At 54.9% G+C, this 20,114-nt stretch overlaps 5 protein-coding genes across 5 annotated transcripts; 2 read left to right on the forward strand and 3 right to left on the reverse strand.

Annotated features, from left to right (window-relative positions):
• The first annotated feature begins 381 nt into the window (after nt 1–381).
• MONBRDRAFT_33161 (uncharacterized protein) lies at nt 382–3,348 on the forward strand. Its single transcript, XM_001747285.1, has 11 exons — nt 382–683; nt 832–987; nt 1,074–1,220; nt 1,326–1,442; nt 1,587–1,718; nt 1,849–1,921; nt 2,054–2,308; nt 2,390–2,547; nt 2,721–2,851; nt 2,939–3,034; nt 3,168–3,348. The coding sequence occupies exons 1-11, from the start codon at nt 552–554 to the stop codon at nt 3,232–3,234; spliced, it is 1,464 nt and encodes a 487-aa protein (XP_001747337.1). The 5' UTR covers nt 382–551; the 3' UTR covers nt 3,235–3,348.
• Nucleotides 3,349–3,414: 66 nt separating this feature from the next.
• On the reverse strand, nt 3,415–5,165 carry MONBRDRAFT_33162 (uncharacterized protein; the record flags this gene model as incomplete). Its single annotated transcript, XM_001747383.1, has 8 exons — nt 3,415–3,738; nt 3,874–4,001; nt 4,151–4,364; nt 4,477–4,533; nt 4,625–4,670; nt 4,778–4,839; nt 4,984–5,028; nt 5,151–5,165. The coding sequence occupies 8 exons, from the start codon at nt 5,163–5,165 to the stop codon at nt 3,547–3,549; spliced, it is 759 nt and encodes a 252-aa protein (XP_001747435.1). The 3' UTR covers nt 3,415–3,546.
• A 522-nt stretch (nt 5,166–5,687) lies between these two features.
• On the forward strand, nt 5,688–11,753 carry MONBRDRAFT_33163 (uncharacterized protein; the record flags this gene model as incomplete). The annotated part of the gene is made up of 22 exons (XM_001747286.1): nt 5,688–5,772; nt 5,918–6,135; nt 6,509–6,626; nt 6,787–6,881; nt 6,946–6,990; nt 7,022–7,186; nt 7,302–7,404; nt 7,533–7,685; nt 7,794–7,894; nt 8,012–8,175; nt 8,263–8,341; nt 8,436–8,576; nt 8,698–8,760; nt 8,867–9,085; nt 9,176–9,331; nt 9,423–9,954; nt 10,051–10,130; nt 10,278–10,391; nt 10,512–10,805; nt 10,919–10,979; nt 11,153–11,259; nt 11,345–11,753. 22 exons carry the CDS (start codon nt 5,688–5,690, stop codon nt 11,627–11,629), a joined length of 3,378 nt encoding a protein of 1,125 aa, XP_001747338.1. The 3' UTR covers nt 11,630–11,753.
• Nucleotides 11,754–12,359: 606 nt separating this feature from the next.
• MONBRDRAFT_9675 (uncharacterized protein) lies at nt 12,360–14,582 on the reverse strand (the record flags this gene model as incomplete). Its single annotated transcript, XM_001747384.1, has 6 exons — nt 12,360–12,464; nt 12,602–12,759; nt 12,936–13,055; nt 13,173–13,465; nt 13,602–13,873; nt 14,016–14,582. 6 exons carry the CDS (start codon nt 14,580–14,582, stop codon nt 12,360–12,362), a joined length of 1,515 nt encoding a protein of 504 aa, XP_001747436.1.
• Nucleotides 14,583–15,338: 756 nt separating this feature from the next.
• MONBRDRAFT_33164 (uncharacterized protein) lies at nt 15,339–17,215 on the reverse strand (the record flags this gene model as incomplete). Its single annotated transcript, XM_001747385.1, has 7 exons — nt 16,852–17,215; nt 16,606–16,758; nt 16,318–16,477; nt 16,058–16,213; nt 15,788–15,937; nt 15,623–15,690; nt 15,339–15,476 (listed from the first exon to the last, which is right to left on the reverse strand). Exons 1-7 carry the CDS (start codon nt 16,939–16,941, stop codon nt 15,339–15,341), a joined length of 915 nt encoding a protein of 304 aa, XP_001747437.1. The 5' UTR covers nt 16,942–17,215.
• Nucleotides 17,216–20,114: the final 2,899 nt, after the last annotated feature.

Consider the following 20,114-nt stretch of genomic DNA (forward strand, 5'->3'; position numbering starts at 1 on the left):
GAGCTCTCTCCCTCTCTTGAGCTCTTGAGCACTCTCTTGAGCACTCTCTTGAGCTCTCTTTCTTGAGCTCTCTCTCTCTCTCTCTCTTGAGCTCTCTCTCTTGAGCTCTCTCTCTCTCTCTCTCTCTTGAGCTCTCTCTCTTGAGCTCTCTCTCTTGAGCTCTCTCTCTCTTGAGCTCTCTCTCTCTTGAGCTCTCTCTCTCTTGAGCTCTCTCTTGAGCTCTCTCTCTTAAGCTTGTGCTTTTCCTTTGTGTCTTTGCTTAAGCTCTCTATCTCTCTCTCTTGAGCTCTCTCTCTCTCTTGAGCTCTCTCTCTCTCTTGAGCTCTCTCTCTCTCTCTCTCTCTCTTCAAATGTCAGCAAATTCATGTCTCAAAAAAACTCTTTTTTTCATCTTCACGTTCACGTTCACGTTCACGTGTGTGTGTGTGAGGTCGTGGCTGTTGATGGTCGATGGCGGCGACGGCAGCAGCAGCGGCGGCGGTGTGGGAGATCAAGAGTTAACAGCATTGAAGAGGACGGTGTAGTTTGCATTGGTTTGGATCATCGAGAAGATGAGTGCCATGTATGCCAACAAGGTCATGCTGGCGCCTATGGTGCGCGCGGGCACCTTACCCACACGCTTGCTGGCCCTCCGCTACGGCGCGGATTTGGTCTACTCGGAAGAGCTGATTGATCATCGCATGGTGAGTCAACGCCCGAGACGAGAACCTATCAGCAATACCCATACCCAAATGAGTCCGTGTGCCGTGGTTTTGGCGACTTTGCGATGGCGACTGCGTTGATCAGCGCAGCTCCATTTGAACGTCTCCCCCTTGCCTCGTGGTGATGTAGCTGGCCTGTCGTCGGGTGGAGAATCCCGTGCTCCAGACCATCGACTATATTGATGGTGATGGCGAGGTTGCATTTCGGACTTGTGCTGAGGAGAAAAACCGCGTCATCTTGCAAATTGGCACCTCCGACCCTGACCGTGCAGCTCGTGTAGCTCAGGTACGTCCCCAGCCTGTCCCACCTTTGCGACTTGCCTTGACAACCATGCCTCAAACTACCCACACACACTTTGCCCGCGCATGCAGATGATGGCTGCTGACGTCGCTGGAATTGACGTCAACATGGGCTGCCCCAAGCCTTTCAGCATCAAAGGAGACATGGGTGCAGCTCTCCTACGTCAGCCTGATCGTGTTCGCGACATCCTCACCTCCCTCGTAGCTACAACTACCAAGGTCTGAGCTCCCTGGACCCACGCACACACCCACGCACGCTCGCTCGCGTGCCTACCATGTTCTTCCTGTCTGTATTTGACTGCGAATCGTCGTGCCGAGCTGTAGCCCATCACTTGTAAAATTAGGGTGTTACCCACATTGGAAGAAACCCTCAACCTGGTCAACATCATTCAAGACGCGGGTGTTGCCGCCCTGGGCATTCATGGCCGTGTTCCCAACCAAGTGCGTTGACGTTTTCTTCCAGACCGCCTTGAAGTACCCTTGAAACCTCGCACACCCTCCCCGACCAGGGGTATGATATGCGTGCCTTTGTTCGGTCCAACTCACTGCAAATCGCATCGGGGACTGCCGACGGTCATTTCGCAGCGTCCGCGAGAACCGATTACAGATTATCAGTACGAAGCGATTCGCGCCGTTGCTAAAGCTTGCAGAATACCAGTCATTTGCAACGGCGGATCGCTGGACATGGATTCTTATGATGACATTCTGGCCTTTCGGGTGAGTTGTACCCATCACCCATGCCCCTGTGCTTGCGCTCTTGGCAATGTACAAGCAGGTGGTGTGAAGGGTGCGCATGATTGCCGCACGCCGTCCTTCAAGCCGCAGCTTATGCTGACGGGTGCCACAGGACAAATGCGGATGCTCCTCCGTCATGGTGGCCCGGGCGGCCCAGTACAATATGAGCATTTTTTCGCCGCAAGGTCAGACAGTGACCCCCGTCACACACCCAAAAATCTTTGAAATTTAAGCAACCAGCCTTGGCCCAATGTTTCTCCTTTGGCTATTCCCTGCTGCCTGCTTTTTCACATGCAGTGTGTTGTTGGTCTGGACAGGACTGAAGACACAGCAGGAAGTGGTCAAAGACTACATCAAGATTGCCGTCGATTACAATATCGTGCTGGACAACATGAAGTACAATGTCATCAAAGCACTTCACAATTTGACAACGGAGCTTGGTCCCCAACTGCACGCGGTGCGAACATCCCGTGACCTTGCTGTCATGTTTGATCTGGGTGACTACTATGATGCCGTCGCTGCCCGACACCGCGAGTTGGAAGCAAGCACAGGCTACTCTCTTCGCTCAACCGGTACGTGGTTGGTCAGGCGCTCGAGAACCAGCACTGACCATAATAGCCCTGACTGAGCTCATGCTCGCCCGCCTGGATTAGACAACTCGGATGAGCGCATGGCCAAGGAAGCTCTGCAAAGCTTGCTGAGCCCCGCAGCCGCCTCGGCTGCCGAGGCCGCACTGGCCGCTGACACAGAAGAGGATGGTCAGCCCGCGCCCAAACAAAGCAAGCTTGACGCCATCGTCATGCCTGTGGTGGTGCGTTTGGCCCAGATGATATGGGACCCTACGTTGGGAGAAAGAGGGTCAGCCACGAGAGCCGAGGCTATTTGTCCAGCGATCCCGTTGCACAATAGCAGAGTCTGGGGGTGCAGACGGCCTGCCTGGTGCAGACAGCTCATTGCAGTATTGTGTGGTGTGGTTATTGTTAGTACACGCGGGCAAAACGGCGCAAGTATCGCGTTCCCAAGGAAGTGCTGATGGCGTACACGCAGCGCATGCAGCTGGAAGAGCCCTCCTTCTCGAGCACACCCGTTAACAAGAAATTCGTTGCCGTCTGCCAGTACGTTCGGCGAGCGTGCTTCAAACACGGATGTCAAGTGATGTGGTATGCCCGGCCTCACAATGTAAACGTTTGCGTGCGCGATAGCTGGTTGGGTGAACAATATGCTACATCAGCCGGCCATGGCAATCGCCGCTATGCTGAACAAGCCGCCGCCCTTGTCGCTCTGATTGGTCGGGGCATGTGAGTTCTTGCACCGAAACCATTTGCGTTTGAATGGATGACCGCCGCACGCATCGCCGGGCTCTGTTTTTCACGCCCCTCAAACCTCGTATCAAAACTCAACTCAAGTATCTCGCTGCCTTGATGCTTGCAGGGCGCGCGATACGGGCGAAGCGATTGAGTACAGTGCACAGCTTATGGATACGGCCTTCAAGGCGTGACGTGTACTGTGCTTTCGACACGTTGAACTCAACTCCGCTCAGGAAACGGTCGCACAAGCTGCGCTTGTTGTGTCGTGTTTTCAACTTGGGCCAGAATTGAACGACCTCCAATTATTTTTGATGTTTGGCCTGGACAGCCCCACCCCCGTGTATAAGGATAGTGGAAGGCGGTCGGCAGATACCGCAGCGAGATCGATTGTTAGAGCCGTGGAACAGAACCGTCGACACACTCTTTCATAAACTCATAAGACACAAAAAAAAAAAGAGGGGGGGCGGGGGCAGGATGCAACACGAACAGCCAGCATCAAGTTGCTATCGTTTGCGCTGTTGCTTCCATTTGTACACGGGGGCCTTCCCTTTGCCGCCCTTGACCTTGGTGCGTGCACCCTTTTCAGCCAAATTTTTCTGAAGCTGCAGAGTGTTGGCGACCTTGGCAATCTTAGTGACGCGATCCTTGCGCTCCGCCAGCTCCTCGTACGCTCGGCTACGAGCACGATTCATTTTCTAGACAATACAAATAGACTTGAACGTGAGCACAAGGCAATAGACAAAAGACTTTTGGCATGATGCAGCCAGAAACGCGGTTCTATGGCTAAATTCATGACCCTCGGAGTGCCAGTCAGGGACCAGCCGACTAACCTTGCGAGCACGCGCCTCCGGCATGACGAGTTCAGTCTCCTGCAACTGCTTAGTATGCAACCGATTGAATGGTCGGTCGAGTAGCTCTCGGGGCGTATCAAAGTGCTTGGCAGCATCAAATGATTTGACTGCAATGGGTCCGTTTCAGTCAAGCAAAGGCAAAGGAAATGATTAAACTTGCATGCAATAATGGAGTGACACGCGCCAACGTCAAAGCGTGGAAGCAACAACGAAAATAAAAAGTGATCGCTACGAGGTGAAAAGTCGGGCAGCTTACGTTGTTGTTTCGAGTCGACAAAGACTGTGTGCTTGCCATGACCGCTACCCTGGCTGTTGACGAGCATGTGGAGATCGGATTGTAGCCGCTCAATCTGACGCTTCTCCTGAGTCAAGCGCATGCCCACGTATCCCAGGTCCTGGGAGCGATACACCTGCAGCTGCTCAGCAGTCAAGTGTTCTAGTTCGTCGTCCTTCAAAACATGGCGGCCATTCTGCAAGGAAGGCACAAGCTCGAGTGACTCGAAAGACGGCGCACCGGGAAGAAGAAGACCGGTTGTGCTAGCCATGGGGCGGCAAAGCGATGAAAAAGGCAAGCAAGCCCACCTTGGTTTGCTGCTTCACCATGCTGAAATAAAATTCGTCGGGGTTGCGTTCGCGGGCCTATGAGGTAGCACAAACAATGCGGTCAGCGCAATGCACAAGCTGGAAAGTGATAACGACACGCAGCCAAAGCTCTTGTCAGCGGTCACACCTTGATGGCAAGGGCACGCAGGCGCTTCTGTTTGGATTTGTAGTCACTAAAAGGAGGAAAAGGCAGGAGCAATGGTGAGGACCAGCCAACATGGCACGCGCACGCGCGCACGACCAGCAGGTCTTGGCCAGCTTAGAGCGCCTTGTCACGTACTCTCGACGAGTTTTCCAATCTTTGTCCTTTTCCAAGAGCCCAAACTTGGAGCGATGCAGCGGCTAAGAGACAAGCACATGACACATCCCGTTCACACACCCATACGTTCAATTGAGAATGAGTGTTACGAGAAGAGCTAGCAGGTACGGGGGGAAAAAACAGGCGGCAAGAATGCTGCTCCAAATGACTGCTGAAGCTAAACCGACCTGAGCGCGCTCGCGATGGGCGCGGCGTTGCGCCTTGGCAGCTTTCTATACCCGAAAATACCAGACGCACAAAGATGTTAATGAGCAAGACGAGCCATACCAGCAAGCAAAGCCTCAACCGAGCCCAGAAGACATGGCCATGCAAACTGCCGGTGACCGCGACGCACCGCAAAGGAGGACATGATTCCACGTGTGTATGTGGCTCGGCAGCTCAAGCAGCCAACCCCAACCCCTCAAAGCTTCCAAAAACCGGCAATTTTTCTCTCGCCAAGGAACCGGCTTGCACTCGTTGCCCCTCAGACCCAGTACCCCACAACGCGCCACCCCAATCACGGTCGGCAATGCGGTCAATCAATCACCCCTCGACCTCGACGCGTTTGCCTCCTGCACTTGAACCAAAAAACGTGTGTGTGTGTGTGTGTGTGTGTGTGTGTCATGTGCTCGCAGCTCAGCGCACAGATGCTGTAACTTCGTGATAATCATCTACATCTGTACCAACCTTTCATCAAGTTTATTGTTATGGCCATCTACATCATCTCATCATTTATCTGCATTTACTCTTGTCTGACGGGAGCATCTCTATTTTGTCTGACAATATGAATGTCAGATAATTGAGCCCCTATAGCCTGACCTCCACAAACTCATGCGACGCTGCGACAACGCCTTGTCTTAATGTAGCTGACGTAATACTTTTGACCCCCACAATGGGCCGTGCAGGCAAGATGAAGAAGAAGCAGGGTCACGGTGGCCCTGCCAACCCCAAATGGCAGCGCGACCGTCAACAGAACGGTGCGTACCGCCACCCGACCACATGCCCATGTTCCAAAACATCACCTGTGCATACACACAACCACACATGTCTCCCCCGCCACCGACCCGACCAACTACGCCGCCAAACAAACACACACACACACACACAGCATGCTCGAAACAGGCAAGACATGTGCGCAAAAACAGGATGACATCTCTCTCTCTTCTGCGCTCTCTCTGCTCTCTCTCTCTCTGCTCTCTCTGCTCTCTCTCTGCTCTCTCTCTCTGCTCTCTCTCGGCTCTCTCTCTGCTCTCTCTCTGCTCTCTGCTCTCTCTCTGCTCTCTCTCTGCTCTCTCTGCTCTCTCTCTCTCTCTGCTCTCTCTGTCTGCTTCACGTGGCCGGTCGGTCATGGAATGTGGCGGCAGCTGGGGCTTGACTTGCAGTGCAGTGAGGTTTGAGACACCCGTGTTGCTCTTCCGGTTTGCCCTGACCTTCGTCTCAAACACACACACACACACACATGGGCTTGAAGAACAGCAGGGCATGAACCAGAGGAGACCGCGATCATCCCCGAGGCTCTGCTCGCAGCTTCAATACCTCATGGCTCGCTTTGCATCTTAGATCACAATGGCCGCAGCCCTGCTTCCAAGACGCATGCCATTGATCAGGTGCGACTCGCGTCCTACGCCAGGTGCCCACCCCCCCTCCCTTGGAAACAGTCTCTCTCGCTCACCCCTGTCCTTGCCCCACCCGGTTTTGTCTGGGCCATGATAGCACCTACGTGGCAACCAAAAGTACTGGAACATGAAGATGGCCTTTGAGCCAGCCCGTGATCCCGCTGCTGCTAGTGGCGGTATGGCCAACAGCAAGCTGAAGCCCCTCAATCGCAAACGTACGCCAAAGGCCTTTGCTCTGCAGCCGGATCCTCCCGCGCGCTTGAAAGGCCCGAACCGGCAGTTTGTCTGTCGGCTTGTCTGTCTGTCTGTCGGTCTGGCTGGTTGGCTGTCTGGCCGTCTGTCTTACTGACTCAAACTGTAAACCACCGCTTGTAGAAGCCAACAGCAACGCTGCCGCCCATGCCGCCGCCAGTACTCAGCCCGGCTCGGGTGCCGCTCTGCCCGCCCCCCGCAAGATTCTCTTTGACGAGGTCGCTGCTTGCCCGCCTCCTTCTCTCACACCCTCCGCCTGCCCTACGTCGCAATGTTGGTCAGATGTTCTGGCCCGCCTGCATTAACGCGGCACCCGCCCTCTATTTGGTTGGCCTGTCTTGCTTGTGCCTCGGAACAGGATCAACTTCAGCTCAACTGGCAGCAGACTCGCCGCATTGGCCCTGGCCTCGTCAACATGGGCAACACGTGCTTCCTCAACGCTGTTCTCCAATGTCTTACGTACACACCTGCCTTGGCTCAGTTTCTGCTCTCGGACGATTGCACCCGCATGTCTCGCAACAAGGTTAGCCCATACACTCCACAACGCGCCCTCATGTGCTGCCTGCCCCCGTTCTTTCTGATCGGTGGGTTTTTTCCCCACCCCTGCCCCTGTCCGCCCGTGCATCCCCGCCACGTAGGGTCCAGATGCTCTGCACAACCTGGCCACCCATGTCCGCCGCGCCTTGAGCTCTTCGGCTGGACCCAGCATAACACCCCAAGCCATCGTCTCGAAGCTCCGAAGTCCGTACCCGGATTTTCTCTGCAGATGCTTTCGCTTTGTCTCTCTCTGCCTCTGGTGATACCTAATGCAACATCTTCTCATTCCCGCATGCCATGCTTCGACCGCTCGACCGCCACCTTTGACGTAGCCATTTACAAGCGCTTCCGCCTTGGTCGTCAAGAAGATGCCCACGAGTTTATGCGCTTCCTGATTGAGGCTTTGCAAAAGTCGGCCGTCAGCACCGTGGGCCAGCTTGATGAGCGCAGCAAGACGACCTCAGTGATCCATGGCATCTTTGGCGGTACGTTTCCCTCCCAACCGGGGCATCACTAAGAAACCCCGGTAGCGAACCGCGAGGCGACGGCTTGACTTTGGCCTGGCGGAATGCGGCATCCTCGTCCCCACGCAGGCTATCTGCGCTCCCAGGTGCGCTGCTTGAGCTGCAAGTACGAATCCAACACCTATGATCCTTTTTTGGACCTCTCCCTCGAGATTGGCAAATGCCAGACGGTATGTGGAAACACTTTGCATTTTGTGTAGGCACTGAAGTGCCGCTTCCTCACGCGTGAGTCCCTCTCCATCACCTGAAAACGCCGGTCCTTGGTCGATCATGGTGGATTTGCACAGCTGGACAAGGCCTTGCGGCATTTTTTCAGCCCTGAAAAGCTTTTGCGGGAAAACCAGTACCGCTGTGATGGCTGCCGCAAATACGTGGACGCTCTCAAACAGTTCTCCTGCCACCACCTGCCCAACGTGCTGACCGTCCAACTCAAGCGTTTCAGCTTCATCAGGTACAGTTCGCTCCTGTGCCTCGTGCTGATCGTCTGCGGCCAGGCGTCATCGCTGACACTGCCATCTTTTTTCCGTCGTCGTGCCAGCATGTTTGGTTCTAAGGTGGGCCAGTTTGTTCAGTACCCGGAGATTCTGGACATGGCTCCCTACGTCAACAAAACCCAGGTCTGCCGCGAAGCTTACGTCTCTCTCTAATCCTTGCTTGAGCCATTCAGATCCTCCTTGGTTCTCAACTTTCAGCTTGCGCACTCTCAAATAGCAAGCAAGTATGACGGACCGAGGAACCCGTTATCGCCTCTACGCTGTGCTGGTACATGCAGGCCACTCGCTTCAATCTGGCCATTACTATTGCTACGTGCGCAACAGTAACAACATCTGGTATCGCATGGATGACGCTCGAGTACGTGTGCCCCTCAACCCTCGACCCTCGACCCTCGACCCTCAACGCTCTTCTTCGTGGACCTGGCGTTTGCAGGGCCGTCTCTGCTAGAACTGATCGCATGTCTCTTTGGTGATGATAGGTGTCGACGGCCAGTCAACAGGAAGTGATGCGCCAACAAGCTTACATCCTCTTTTACACGCGGGTTCGCACCGCGCCCCATCATGTGGCCCTTGCTCCGCCCGTTACCACCGCAGCATTCCTTTGCCCGCCCATGATAATGATGACTGCCCCTTTGTTTGTGTCGGCAGATTGCCAATCCGCGACCATCGGCACCCGTTGTCGCAAAAGCTGACGCCCAAGCCAAGCCCAAGGCCACCGAGCCCAAGCCAAAAGCAACCCCACCCCTAGCATCTGACCCCATCACCAGCGAGGAAGATGGTCGTCCACAGGCAAAACGCGTGGCACGCGAGGCCGCTGAGACTGTCCCGGACAAGGCGACACTTGTCGGCCTTTCTTCTCTACCTCGGGTCTGTACATCTTGCCCATTCTGTACTCAGGCCTGTGGCTTTGTTTTTTCCCTCGGGAGATAATTGCTGATCAAGGCCCGTGTATGACAGGCCGCCCAACCAGACAGTGACGACAGTGACGACGACATGGCGAATGCAGTTGCAAGCTCCGGTGCCGGCTCAAATCCCGTAGACCCCGTGCTCATGGCCACACATACCGAGTGGAACATTACATACAAGATTAGCGCTGCCTCGGCCACGATTGATGTGAGGCCTACTTATCTTGTCCCTTTGCTTCTTTTGGGCCACGTGCCGTGTTTGTATCCTGATGCTCATGTGTGCGCGCGTACTTCCTCAGGAAATCAGCGAAATCAATCTGTTTCAAGTCGTCGAGCCTACAAAGTGGCATGAGGCGAATGCGCGACGCGAGCGCGCCAAACAGCGTCAGCAGCGTGTGCGGCAGGTCATTGAACGACAACGCCGTTTGCTGGACCAGCGTTTGCAGCTACACGGCGATGAGGTTGACTCGGATCTGGAGGACTCACTGAGTGAGTCGAGCGAGTCACTCAACGATGCCGATGCAGATGACTGGGCTGCCCATCTGCTCGACGTTGCGAAAATCATGGGCAATGGCTCCACTTTGACCCAGTCTGCCGCCGCCATTGAGAGCGATGAGAGCGACGATGAGTGGGTGCCTCCGGGTGAGCAGGCGGCGCCATCCGGCTCGGAAGATAGCATGACCGACAGTGCGCCAGAAGAAAGTGGCTCGACCCCCATGCCCGCACAAGCACCCCCCTCTTACTTGGAGGCAGTACGCGCCAGTCTCGGGTCGGAACTTGGGCCCATGCTCGATGAAGAGACACTGGAGCTGCTAGCACAGGCAGACCCTGGTATGCATGCGTCTTTGATTTGCATACGAGTAGCTGGTACTTGAAACCGTCCCGCTGACATCCAAACTCATGAATTGGTTTGCCTGTTGAGAGCAGAAGTCCAGGCTCAGATGAAGCAGCCTTTGCATGAAGTTTTGGAGCAATCACTTGTCGTGGTCCAAGATGCCATGCTTGAGGTATGCTTGTTCGTTGTCCCGCCATGACATGCTTTGGAGCGAGTTGGGGGCTGAGCTCGCGTATTCTCGCTCTACTAGCCACATGTTAAACGTGCTCTCATCTCTCTTGTTGGTGCTGACCTTCCTCATCTCTCGTCTGTTACGTAGCAAACCCTGGATGAAGACGAACAAGTGGTCTATGACGGCAAGCTTACAGTTGAGACTTGTCCGCCACATTTGTTGGCCTACGTCAAACAGCAAGTCTCAGCAGCCGCTCGGCAGGTTCGTTGCATCTTTGGTGGCTCGGCAATTCACACGGTGCTCAGCAGGCTGCTCGACTTCAAGAACCTGTCTTACATATGCTTCATCTTGGCTGGGATCATGGGTGGCATCGTAATGTAGCTCTTGGAAGACATTTACTTGACGGATGAGGAGGAGAACGACCTGGCCACTGGCTCTGCAGCAAACTCGGATAGCGACGACGATGAAGAATCTGACGCGCCTGACTTTGCTCCCGAATCTGAGTCGACTCCTGCATTGGACGGTGTTGACGATCCTCTCCTGGCCTCGGACAGCGACGATGACGTCGATGTGGCTATTGACGGCGCTCCTGTTGCCTCGACCGCCAGTTCTCGCGTGCAAGAATATGAATATGTGCCGGACGCCGGCCTTCCTCGACACTCGAATGCGACCCTGGTACGTCGCTGGGCTTATCAGCATGCATGGTTATGCCTCCAACCTCTGCCTGCGAATTGTGCCATGTGCGCTGAACTGCTCTGCACCTCATCCTTGCGTCGCCCGTTTTCCAGGGTTGGGATGGCAAGCGCCGAGTCGGCGTAGCGCAAAGCTTGGCTGAGACCAATGATGGTGGTACGCTGCTCTTTAGCTGTGGTTTTCTGCTTTCGCTCTTCCTTCGTTAATTTCCGAATACTTCTTCTTCTTCTACTGCCGTTGCCTTTTGCATGGCTTCTCAGAGTTCTCTGGCCGGTTGTCCTTTTGTGTTTGTTGCCCCCTCCCCTCATAACTTCGATTGTGCTCGTTAGTTTTGAGTTGGGAGGGCGCCATGAGCAGTGCACTGGATGGCGAGCAGCCGGCGCAGCGCGCAGCTGTGGATGCTGCCGATGAGCTCGAGCGTGAGGAGTATGATGAGGTATGCTGCAATGAGTTTTCAGAGCTTGCGCGGGAGCAACAAAGCTGGTTTGTCTGTGTTCTAACACTGGCGCGCCTTCTGTCAGGATTACGATCGAGGCCGTGTTAAGAAGGTCAAAACTGGCAAGAAGACTGGACCGGTGGATTTGAGCCAGCAGCTGCAGCATTCACACAACCGTCTTAAAAACCTGAAGGGCTTGAACCTCACCAAGGGTCTACGAAATGATCGTGGTCGCGGCGGTGGTCGTGGCGGAGGTCGTGGTGGACGTGGTGGACGTGGGGGTCGTGGTGGACGTGGTGGTGGGCGTGGTGGTGGACGTGGCCGCGGTGGTCGCGGCGGTCGTGGCGGTCGTGGCGGTGGTCGCCGTTAGGATGCTCGGGATTTTCATAGTGTCTACTCCTGAATGTAATGGGGGTAATTCGGTCTTGTGTTGTGCTTTTACGTTTTTCGAGTGTTCAAGGAAGTTGGCACTTCCCAATTGTACGCTAGGCATGATTTCGTTTTGGTTGCCAGCATTTCCCTTTCCCTGATTTCAACTTTGATCCCCTTCGCATTTCGTCCACTGATTGATGCTGACGCTGTCCAACCGACCTAAACTTTGACAGCGTGAGTGACCCTTCGGGAAATAAGACATAGAAACGCGGACATGATGACAGCACAATGGGCTTGAGTAGTTCAGCGTAGTTGAACTGCGGTTGAATGTCTTGCCTCAATCAAACGTACCACACTCATAGTGTCGACTTGAAATACTCCGACGCACCACTTCAGGGCTCGCAATGTGGCTCTGTGGCCAACTTGTGCGTGGACCATACCGTCTCATACCTTTCATTCAACCTTGCCGACCAAACACAGCAACTCTGCCACGGATTTGACGCTACCATCTCCCGAAAGAAAACAAACCCCACAGCGGCAAACGGCGGACGCACTCGGGCTGTCCCAAACCACACTCGCGCGCTGCAATGCAACAAGTTGTCGCACTGCAGTGAATTGCAACCAAATTAAATTTCATAAAAATCAATCAAAATTCATCAAAAATTCAATCAAAATTGGTCAGAGGACCAAGCAGACATTGATTAGTGTGCAAGAAAGAACTGATACATTCAGTCAGCCTCCTCCTCATCGCTACTGTCGAGGTGCTTGTCCACCAAAGCCTGCAAGGCAACGGCATGGGCGCCATACTTTTCCTTCATCATCATATCGACCACCTACGGCATCACACGAAGAAGAAGACAGACGGCAAGAAAAAAGGCGATTGAGCCACCCAAAGGCCCAAAGGCGGCAGAAGAAGAAAGGGGACCAATGGACGGCATGGTCAATCAGTAATGTCATGCAGTAAACGCACTGCTTTCAGCGGTGTCTCATCTCGAGATGCTTCCATCAGTGCCCACGAGTCCTGGCCGTCCACACGCGGCTGCAACCACGTGCTCTCCAAGCTTCGAGCTGTTCGCAGCTGCATATCACGGGACATGAGTACGCTCGCATCCAAGTGAGAGGTGGCGACTGCAACACCACAACAGACCTGAATGCCTGGAGGCTCTTTCAAAAAGTGGAAAATATCCAACAAGGCTCTCAAACTCAACTTCACGCCTGTGAATGAGAGTGTGAGGAGGTGTTCGTATCGTCGCAAAAAACACCAGCATCAACAGCCAGTCACTCTCCACGAACGCAACACGCACCGGCGTCCATGCTATCAACGGGTTGACGAAACACCACGCTGACAGCCGCCAGAAATTCCGTCTGTTTTGGCATATACCCGATCATGTCATGGTGCCCGCGCAGCAGACGATGCCCCTCCTCTACGAGCGACAAAGCAGGGCGGTGCACAGAGTGAGCTGGCAACGCGGAACAGTCTGGCTTGCCACCCCGGGTTGTGCATCATTTTGAGTCCAAGCATGCTGCACACCCACACCCACCCAATGTTATTGCCTGGGTGGTTTTGTCGCAAAATTTGCGAAAACCGGTTTGCACGGCATGTCGCCGCCTGGTATGCTCGAGAAAGCCGTTAAAGGTGATGGGCTGCAACGAGGCCGGGGGTGTTGTGAGCCAGGCGCCTCGCACATCATCAAGCGCATCCGCAAAAGTACGAACCAAAGCTACGGCCTTGATGCCAGCCAGTCCAAACGATTTAAGTGCACGGTCATTGTCCTCGTGAAATTGCTCAATGGCTTGAGCACGCGGTGTTTTAAGATCCCATAGCGACATGCTCCTAAAAAATTAGGTGTGTCAACGTCGGTGGAATAGGGTTAACGGGCGCAAGACGCGCCAGGCGTGCCTGGAAGGATGACGCATTGCAGGTGTAATGTCAAGGCGAAGGTGAGTCCTTGGGAATTGCGGGCACATACTGGATATCCAGATGCTTGCGACGCCAGTGTGCTCCTCGAAACCAAGCCTGGATGCGAACAGCACTAGCTACTCGTCGCTCCGTCTTGGCCGGTGGCACGGTCATGGCATCCATGGTGATGGAGTGCACGGCAAGCTGCAGCGGTGGATCAGTTGTGTCGCCTGCCTCACTACCATCGGAAGGATCAGGGTCAGTGGGCGTGGGCTCGAAGGACGGCGCGTGCGCTTCAGGAACATCAATGACGTCAATCATCGGTGTTGATCGGCCGACAACCTGTGTAACAGAAGTGACGCATGAGCATCAAGAAGATACTCAGTGGACACGCAGAAGCAAGGCTTTTTGGAGTTCATGGCAGAGTTGAGGTCGATTGAGCATGCTGGTGCAACCACACAGGTCTACAAATTGCTGCACGCACCTTGAGTAGATCAGCAACATTATCTGTGGACTTGGATTGTTGACTTTTAGCGTGAAGTGATGCTCGTCGGAGTTTGCCTCGAGAAAGCGCATAGCCGCGGTCCGAGTGTTCCAAGGGTACACGCGCAAGATGTTGCGGCTCAGCTTCAGCTGCAGGCCACAGGATACTAGCATCTTCATTTGAGCTCTCATTTTCACTACCATAATCAAATTTGTGAGGCTCATCTGAAGACTCGTTGTGTGAATCGTTTGTCTTGTCTGGCCAAGTTGAGTCGACGCTGGTTGTGGCGTGCCTCGAATCTGGATCAGTCTCGGCTGAAGCCGAGGTGTCATGACAAGGTCTATCGGTATGCTCATCGTCTTCCTCAGCTTCCTCTTGCAAGGGACTGGCTCTGCGGTCCTCCGGGGCGGTGGTGTTGCGACCGGGGCTGGAATGCTGACTCAAGGAAGTCAGGGCCGGGTCCAGGCCAAGCGCTGTGAGAGCGTCCATGACGGTCTCACGCCGAACCTTGAGCGCTTCTTGATCATGGGCATAGTCTTCTCGTACATGCTGCGCCAGGATGCTCATGGGATCGCGTGGTCCTGCAACATGTGAAACGTCATGCATGAAGCTCTCGAGCGGATTTGACAGAGCCTGTCGAGCACCACATACGAACCAAGCGACATAGACAAGAGAAGCTTCGGGTGAGAGGCAAATGAGCAAGACCTCTGACGAGCACAAGTCAGATGGGGTGACATTGCTAGCTGGGCTCGACCCGGCATTGCCATTTTATAGCATGTTGACGAGCAAACCTGTTGGAGGCGAGTCACTTGAATCAAGCCGGCAGGGTCATCCGCTTGATACTTGGGGACTCGGCGGGATGCGCTGCGTTTTGTTGAAGACCCCGTTGCAACGAGTGGCGAATCGGGCAGCCAAGCCCGGGCCAATTGTTCCAATCGTCCATTGTTCATGACCCTGGAAGCCGCCAGAAAATGGTGGGCGCACAACCGTGTTGAGGACCAGTCACATTGACGCGAGCGCAGACGTGGTCAGGAGCGAGAGACGAACTCATGAGGGCGAGTTTTAACCACTGAAGCCTTCGGCTCGCCCGTGGTCATATTTAGGTTTGTCGGCTCGGGTTGGGTGCTAGTTTGCATGGGGGCCAGTTGTGGTCGACCCTTCTTTACAGTCGGGCTCGCACGGCTGCGGGTGCTTGGGCGGCTGCCTTGAGAAACGGCAGTCTCGGTTGTCGACTTGATTGAATCGCGCTGCGAACGCTATCATGCGTTGGTGTCAAAGACATGAACATGTTAGTACTCTGAGCGAGTCTATTAGCACCATTCTTCAGCGCAGTGAGAAGCCCGAGCTTGCCTGTTGTCTCAGCAAGCCTTCAATGGTGTTATCAGTGAGTTTCTCCGAACGGGCAGCCTCAGTGAGTGGCCCAGGTTGGCGTTGGCGAAGCTGCCGCAGTTCTTGCTGTGCCTATACAACACACGAATCATTTGTCGGGCAAGACTTAGATGGCAGATAGCGACCAGCGTGGCCAACCAGGCCTAAGAACATTTAAAAGAAAGGAAATTGCAGTTGGCGGGGCCTGGATCGAGGCTTTCGGTTGGTGACCGACGTACGGCAATGGTTGCCACAGGCAGATCCGAGATGCTGCGCAAGAGGGCAGATGCATCGAGGCTTTCGTGGGCTACGCGAGACGGTAAAGGTGGTGACGTGAGTGGACCCCAGGAAGACTGGCAAGCAGGCGAAGTCAGGCAATATGTCAGGAACAGGCTGAAGCGCACCCTTTTGCAGAGGAACAGGCGCTTCAGCTTCGTTGCTTTTGAACGCTGTCGACCTTTGTGCATGAGAGCGAATTGGGCCATGCCGCTTGGCGCGGGACCCGACTCGTTGGGTGTCATCCAACGGAGAAGCGACAGTGGCCGTAAGTATGCCTATTAAAAATACACCGTTTTCGTTGCGTGTCAAGATGACAGAGACAGCGAATCTGCAAAAGTGAAGGCTTGGCTGCTTGAGGCTGTCCTCAAGAAGCAAGATTCAGGTGCTGGACCGACCTGCTCGTTGGGTGGAAGCGCCGATTTGGGGAACTACTTGGGAAGTCAATGGTTTTTCGTTTAGGTGAGGCGAAGGGGGCGCTGGGATATCTAGTGGTGAGGCCTGTAGCTTTTGGGAGCCAATTGCCGGTAGAACGGGAGGTTTACTCCCGGGACCTAGGATTGAGAAACAGAACATCCGCGGCAAGAACAAGAGCGAAAGTGGAAAAATAAGGCCCGGGGAGACCAAGATGCGGTCCCTTCGAGAGCAAGGGGCGTACTGGAGGGTGATGTCCGACCATCGATAGAGCGCTGGCGTCTTTTGATGCGTTCGGCAAGCGCTTGTTCGGCTTTGACAAAGGCGTCAATGGCATGAATATACCAAAGTTTGGCCAGGTGAAGCTGATGCACCTGTTCTTCGACTCGTGTAGTTCTTGAGATCTACAGGGTGCGTCCAGACCAAACGCGCGTCAGATCAGCGGTTGGCTTGGAGCATCAAAGCATGCAATCCAGCACCAGGGGATGGTGCAGTCATGGGCCTCCAGAATGAGGGGTCCATCTTCACGCACTTCAAGCAACATTTTGGCCAGTCGCAGCCAAAGTCGATTTAATGTTTGGTCTTCCCCAGCGGCATGGTAGTTGCCGTCAATGATAAGGGGCCGTCGAGCTAGCCAGTGATCGGGCTGGCCCAGAGCGGCGTGTTGCAGCACATCCAGCAGCTCCTGTGGGTGATTGGTTGCGAAGGTTAGCGGTAGAGCTTCCGTGGAAGAACAGGCATTGATGTGAGCAGAACGCAGCACCAGCAGCACCGGTACCTGAAACTCGGCAATGTTTCTGAGAGAGCTGGTTTGGAGCGCCTCCCAATCGGCTGGGAGCAGCCCAAAGCACTCCGTGTGCTCGGCCATCAGGCTGGCTTGACGGGTTGCTCGGTCCCCCCCCCCCGGCGCCCACAGCGCGAGATTGAATGTACAATTTGATGCGAGCAGAGAGAAAGGCAAGAGCCCAGCCAGTACACCTGCACGAAGACTTGGCAGGCGTAGCCGAAAGCCAAATCAGGAACCGACGCGTATTTAGTGTGCCGAAGGAAACACACAAGGCTGCCCTCGCGACCGCCCAGCAGCCGAGCGCGCTCGTTCACTTGGGGGAGCGGAGCGACTGTGTTCCGGGTTGCGAAGGCGGAATGGATGAGATAGTGTGATAAATGTCAGACATGGGTTGAGTTGGATGACGTAATAGTGCAGAACAAAAGTGTCAGGCACTTGTATATGGTGTGTGTGTGTGTGTGTGTGTGTGTGTGTGTGACGGGTGTGACGGGTGTTGAGACGACTCGTGCTCGAAATGAATTGACGTGACAGAACAGTAAGATGACAAAGACAGGGGGGAGCACAAAGGCAAACATTAAACGAGCCGCCTCGTCTGGCTGGCTCAGAGCTTCTCAATGGTAAGCACAGCACCATCAGCCAGAGTGGCTTGGCTTGGGGGCTTGTCAGCGGCAAAGAAGCCTTCGGGGCCTCGGAGTGCTACCTTGCCTGCGAGCCACGAGTCGAAGAGATGAGCGCGTGTCAACAACCACATGAGGGCGGATCAATGGGCATGGCCGAGGGGTGTGTTTTACGGATTAACAACGAACCATGGCCAAGGTTGACAATGCCAAGGAGGGTGTGCTTGCCGTCGCCACCCGCAGCGTCAATGCGCGAGCCGTCTGCGCTGGTGCGCAGGTTCTTGCCCGAAACCTTGGACTCGAGTCGCACGACGGCGCCTTGCACGCTGTGCAGCTTAAGGTGAGGGCGTTCACCATCTTTGCCTGAGAGTCAAGCGAGCGCAACAAAGCAAGCGGCCAGGGTGTTTTGAGATGGACCCACCACCTAACGTCCAAGGAGAGCAGCGCACCGAGTGGAAAAAAACAAAACAAACAAACAAACAAAAAAGTGGAAAAAACCCGCGTGGTAGGTGGCTTACCGCCAAAGTCGATTGACTCATCGGTCTTGACGCGGAGGCAGAGGCCAGTCTTTTCGTTACGGAAGCGAATCCACTCGCCAGGGGCCAAACCATAAAAGATGGGGTGCAAGGCAGCTTCAAGAGAGAAGCGAGAGGTCGGCTTGTCCTTGAAGGCACGGGCATCCTTGACGGAGATGCCCACGCCATCTGGGCCCACGGCCACAAGATCACCTTGGTGCTCGCCTGCGGATGCGTTGATCAACAGGATCGTCTCTACGCATTTGTGCAAGACAAGGTGCGCCGTGAGCTGGGAGGCGGGGAAGGGTAAGGCAAAAAGCGGTGGCATGTCTGAAGCACATACTGTCAAAGGCGCAGAAAAAGACGGTAAAATAACCGGGCTGGTGGGGGTCGGCATAGGGGGTCATGTCACCCTTGACGTTGAGATATGTGTTGTGATGCACGCTGGCAAGAGGCGGGCGAGGGCAGTGGGTGGTACACCATTTGCGTGTGAGGAAGAGTGTGCTACGGGTCGTGACAAAGCCTTGCCGCGTTCTATTCAAACAGCGGCTCTGTTTCGCTCCCTCTTGTTTGAACAGGTTGGATCCAGTGTGGGATCGTGCGCGCGCACAAGACAAACAAGGGCGGGGGTTTGATGCTGAGTACCTGCGCAGGGTGACGTTGCCGTTGACCACGTTGCAGACGTAAAAGGGCAGCTTGCCGTCCTTACCCTTGGCATCAACATGATTGGCGTCAGTGTTGCGAAGATAGTCGTGGGTCAGCATGCTTTTGAGGCGAACGATGCAGCCGTCCGTCATGCCAATCATAGACTGAATGAGACACCCAAAAAGGACCGCGGACCACACGGTGAGATGGATGCCACAAGCGAGCGAGCATGTCCGACAAGTCCCTGGCCACGAGGGACAGACCGGATCCACGATGGCTTCCACAATGAGCTGGGCGCGAGGGCCACGTCCGACAGACTTGGGCACGACCATAGTGCCGTCCTTCTCGCAACCAACGTTACCATGCTCGGTCCCGAGCGTGATGAGGCCCAGGTCCGAGTCGTGAACCTCAAATTCACACAAGCGTCCGCCTTTGCCGTTACCATTGCACTCGGTCTGCCGCACGCACGCCAAAGCGAGGCACCCAGCAAGAGGTAAGCCCGGGCGAGACGCAACGCTGTTGTGGGGGGATGGGACTGGTGCTTGGGGTGGGGGTGAGAAAGAATGGTCTGTTGACTTACGCCGTGTTCAGTGACGCGCAAGTACAGGCCGGGTTGGGCAAGAGATTCAAACTTGAGGTGCTTGTTATTGGTGCCCATGTGAACGCGGAAGTGGGTCAGGATGCCGTCTCCACCGCGGCAATCTACAGAGCCATCCTTCTTGATGCGCAGGTACTCGTTGGAGTGTTGGCTTCGAAATCGCACGATGGTTTGCGGGGCCAAGAGCTGGCGATTGCCCGCCTGTGCACCACCCCACCAAACGACCCAAAAGATGAGCCACATCACATCGTCAAAATCGTTGCATCAAGATCGGTGTTGGCCACACGCGATAAATAACACAATGTTCAGCAACAGCAGCCACCACAAGCCACGGTCAACAAGCGTGCAAGTACAGGCAATGGCTTCAAAGGAGGCGATGAATGATGTGCCGAGGGGCGTGTCCAAGACACTGGCATGGTACTGACGTGATCGAGCTTGAGGTTGGCGAGAGCAGAGGCAGCCATGACAATGGTGATGGAGTATGTTGATCCTAAAAAGCCAGGCAGAGGCATGGTCAGCTGGATCAGTGCGCGCTGGGGCGTCATCGGCAACGGATCAGTGGGTCTAGCTCAAGCCCACCCCCAACCCCCCCTGCCGATACCACCAGCACAAGCAAAGCATTCCTGGAATAACAAGCCCTCGCTTGTACATTCACCACCCGATCTCAATGCTCCCTGCCACCATGATCCGGCAGTCCCCTTGAACAAGGATCACTGAACACATTCACATCTCGAGTCGAGTGGAGTCGAGTGCACGCACGACTCCAACACACACACACACACACACACACACCACTGACTGACTCACTCGCTGTTGCTGCTGTTCACAAGAAAATGATCAATAGCGTGTATGTGTGTGTGTGTGTGTGTGTGTGTGTGT

The sequence above is a fragment of the Monosiga brevicollis genome, genomic scaffold, assembly GCF_000002865.3.
Source record: "Monosiga brevicollis MX1 MONBRscaffold_16 genomic scaffold, whole genome shotgun sequence".
In the NCBI taxonomy this organism is placed as follows: Eukaryota; class Choanoflagellata; order Craspedida; family Salpingoecidae; genus Monosiga; species Monosiga brevicollis.

Excerpts from the sequence above, each read along its gene's own strand:
- MONBRDRAFT_33161 (XM_001747285.1), top strand. The coding sequence starts at position 552 with ATGAGTGCCATGTATGCCAACAAGGTCATGCTGGCGCCTATGGTGCGC. Across the intron at positions 1,443-1,586 it reads ATGGCCGTGTTCCCAACCAA|CGTCCGCGAGAACCGATTAC; the intron begins GTGCGTTGACGT and ends GTCATTTCGCAG. Across the intron at positions 1,719-1,848 it reads ATGACATTCTGGCCTTTCGG|GACAAATGCGGATGCTCCTC; the intron begins GTGAGTTGTACC and ends CGGGTGCCACAG.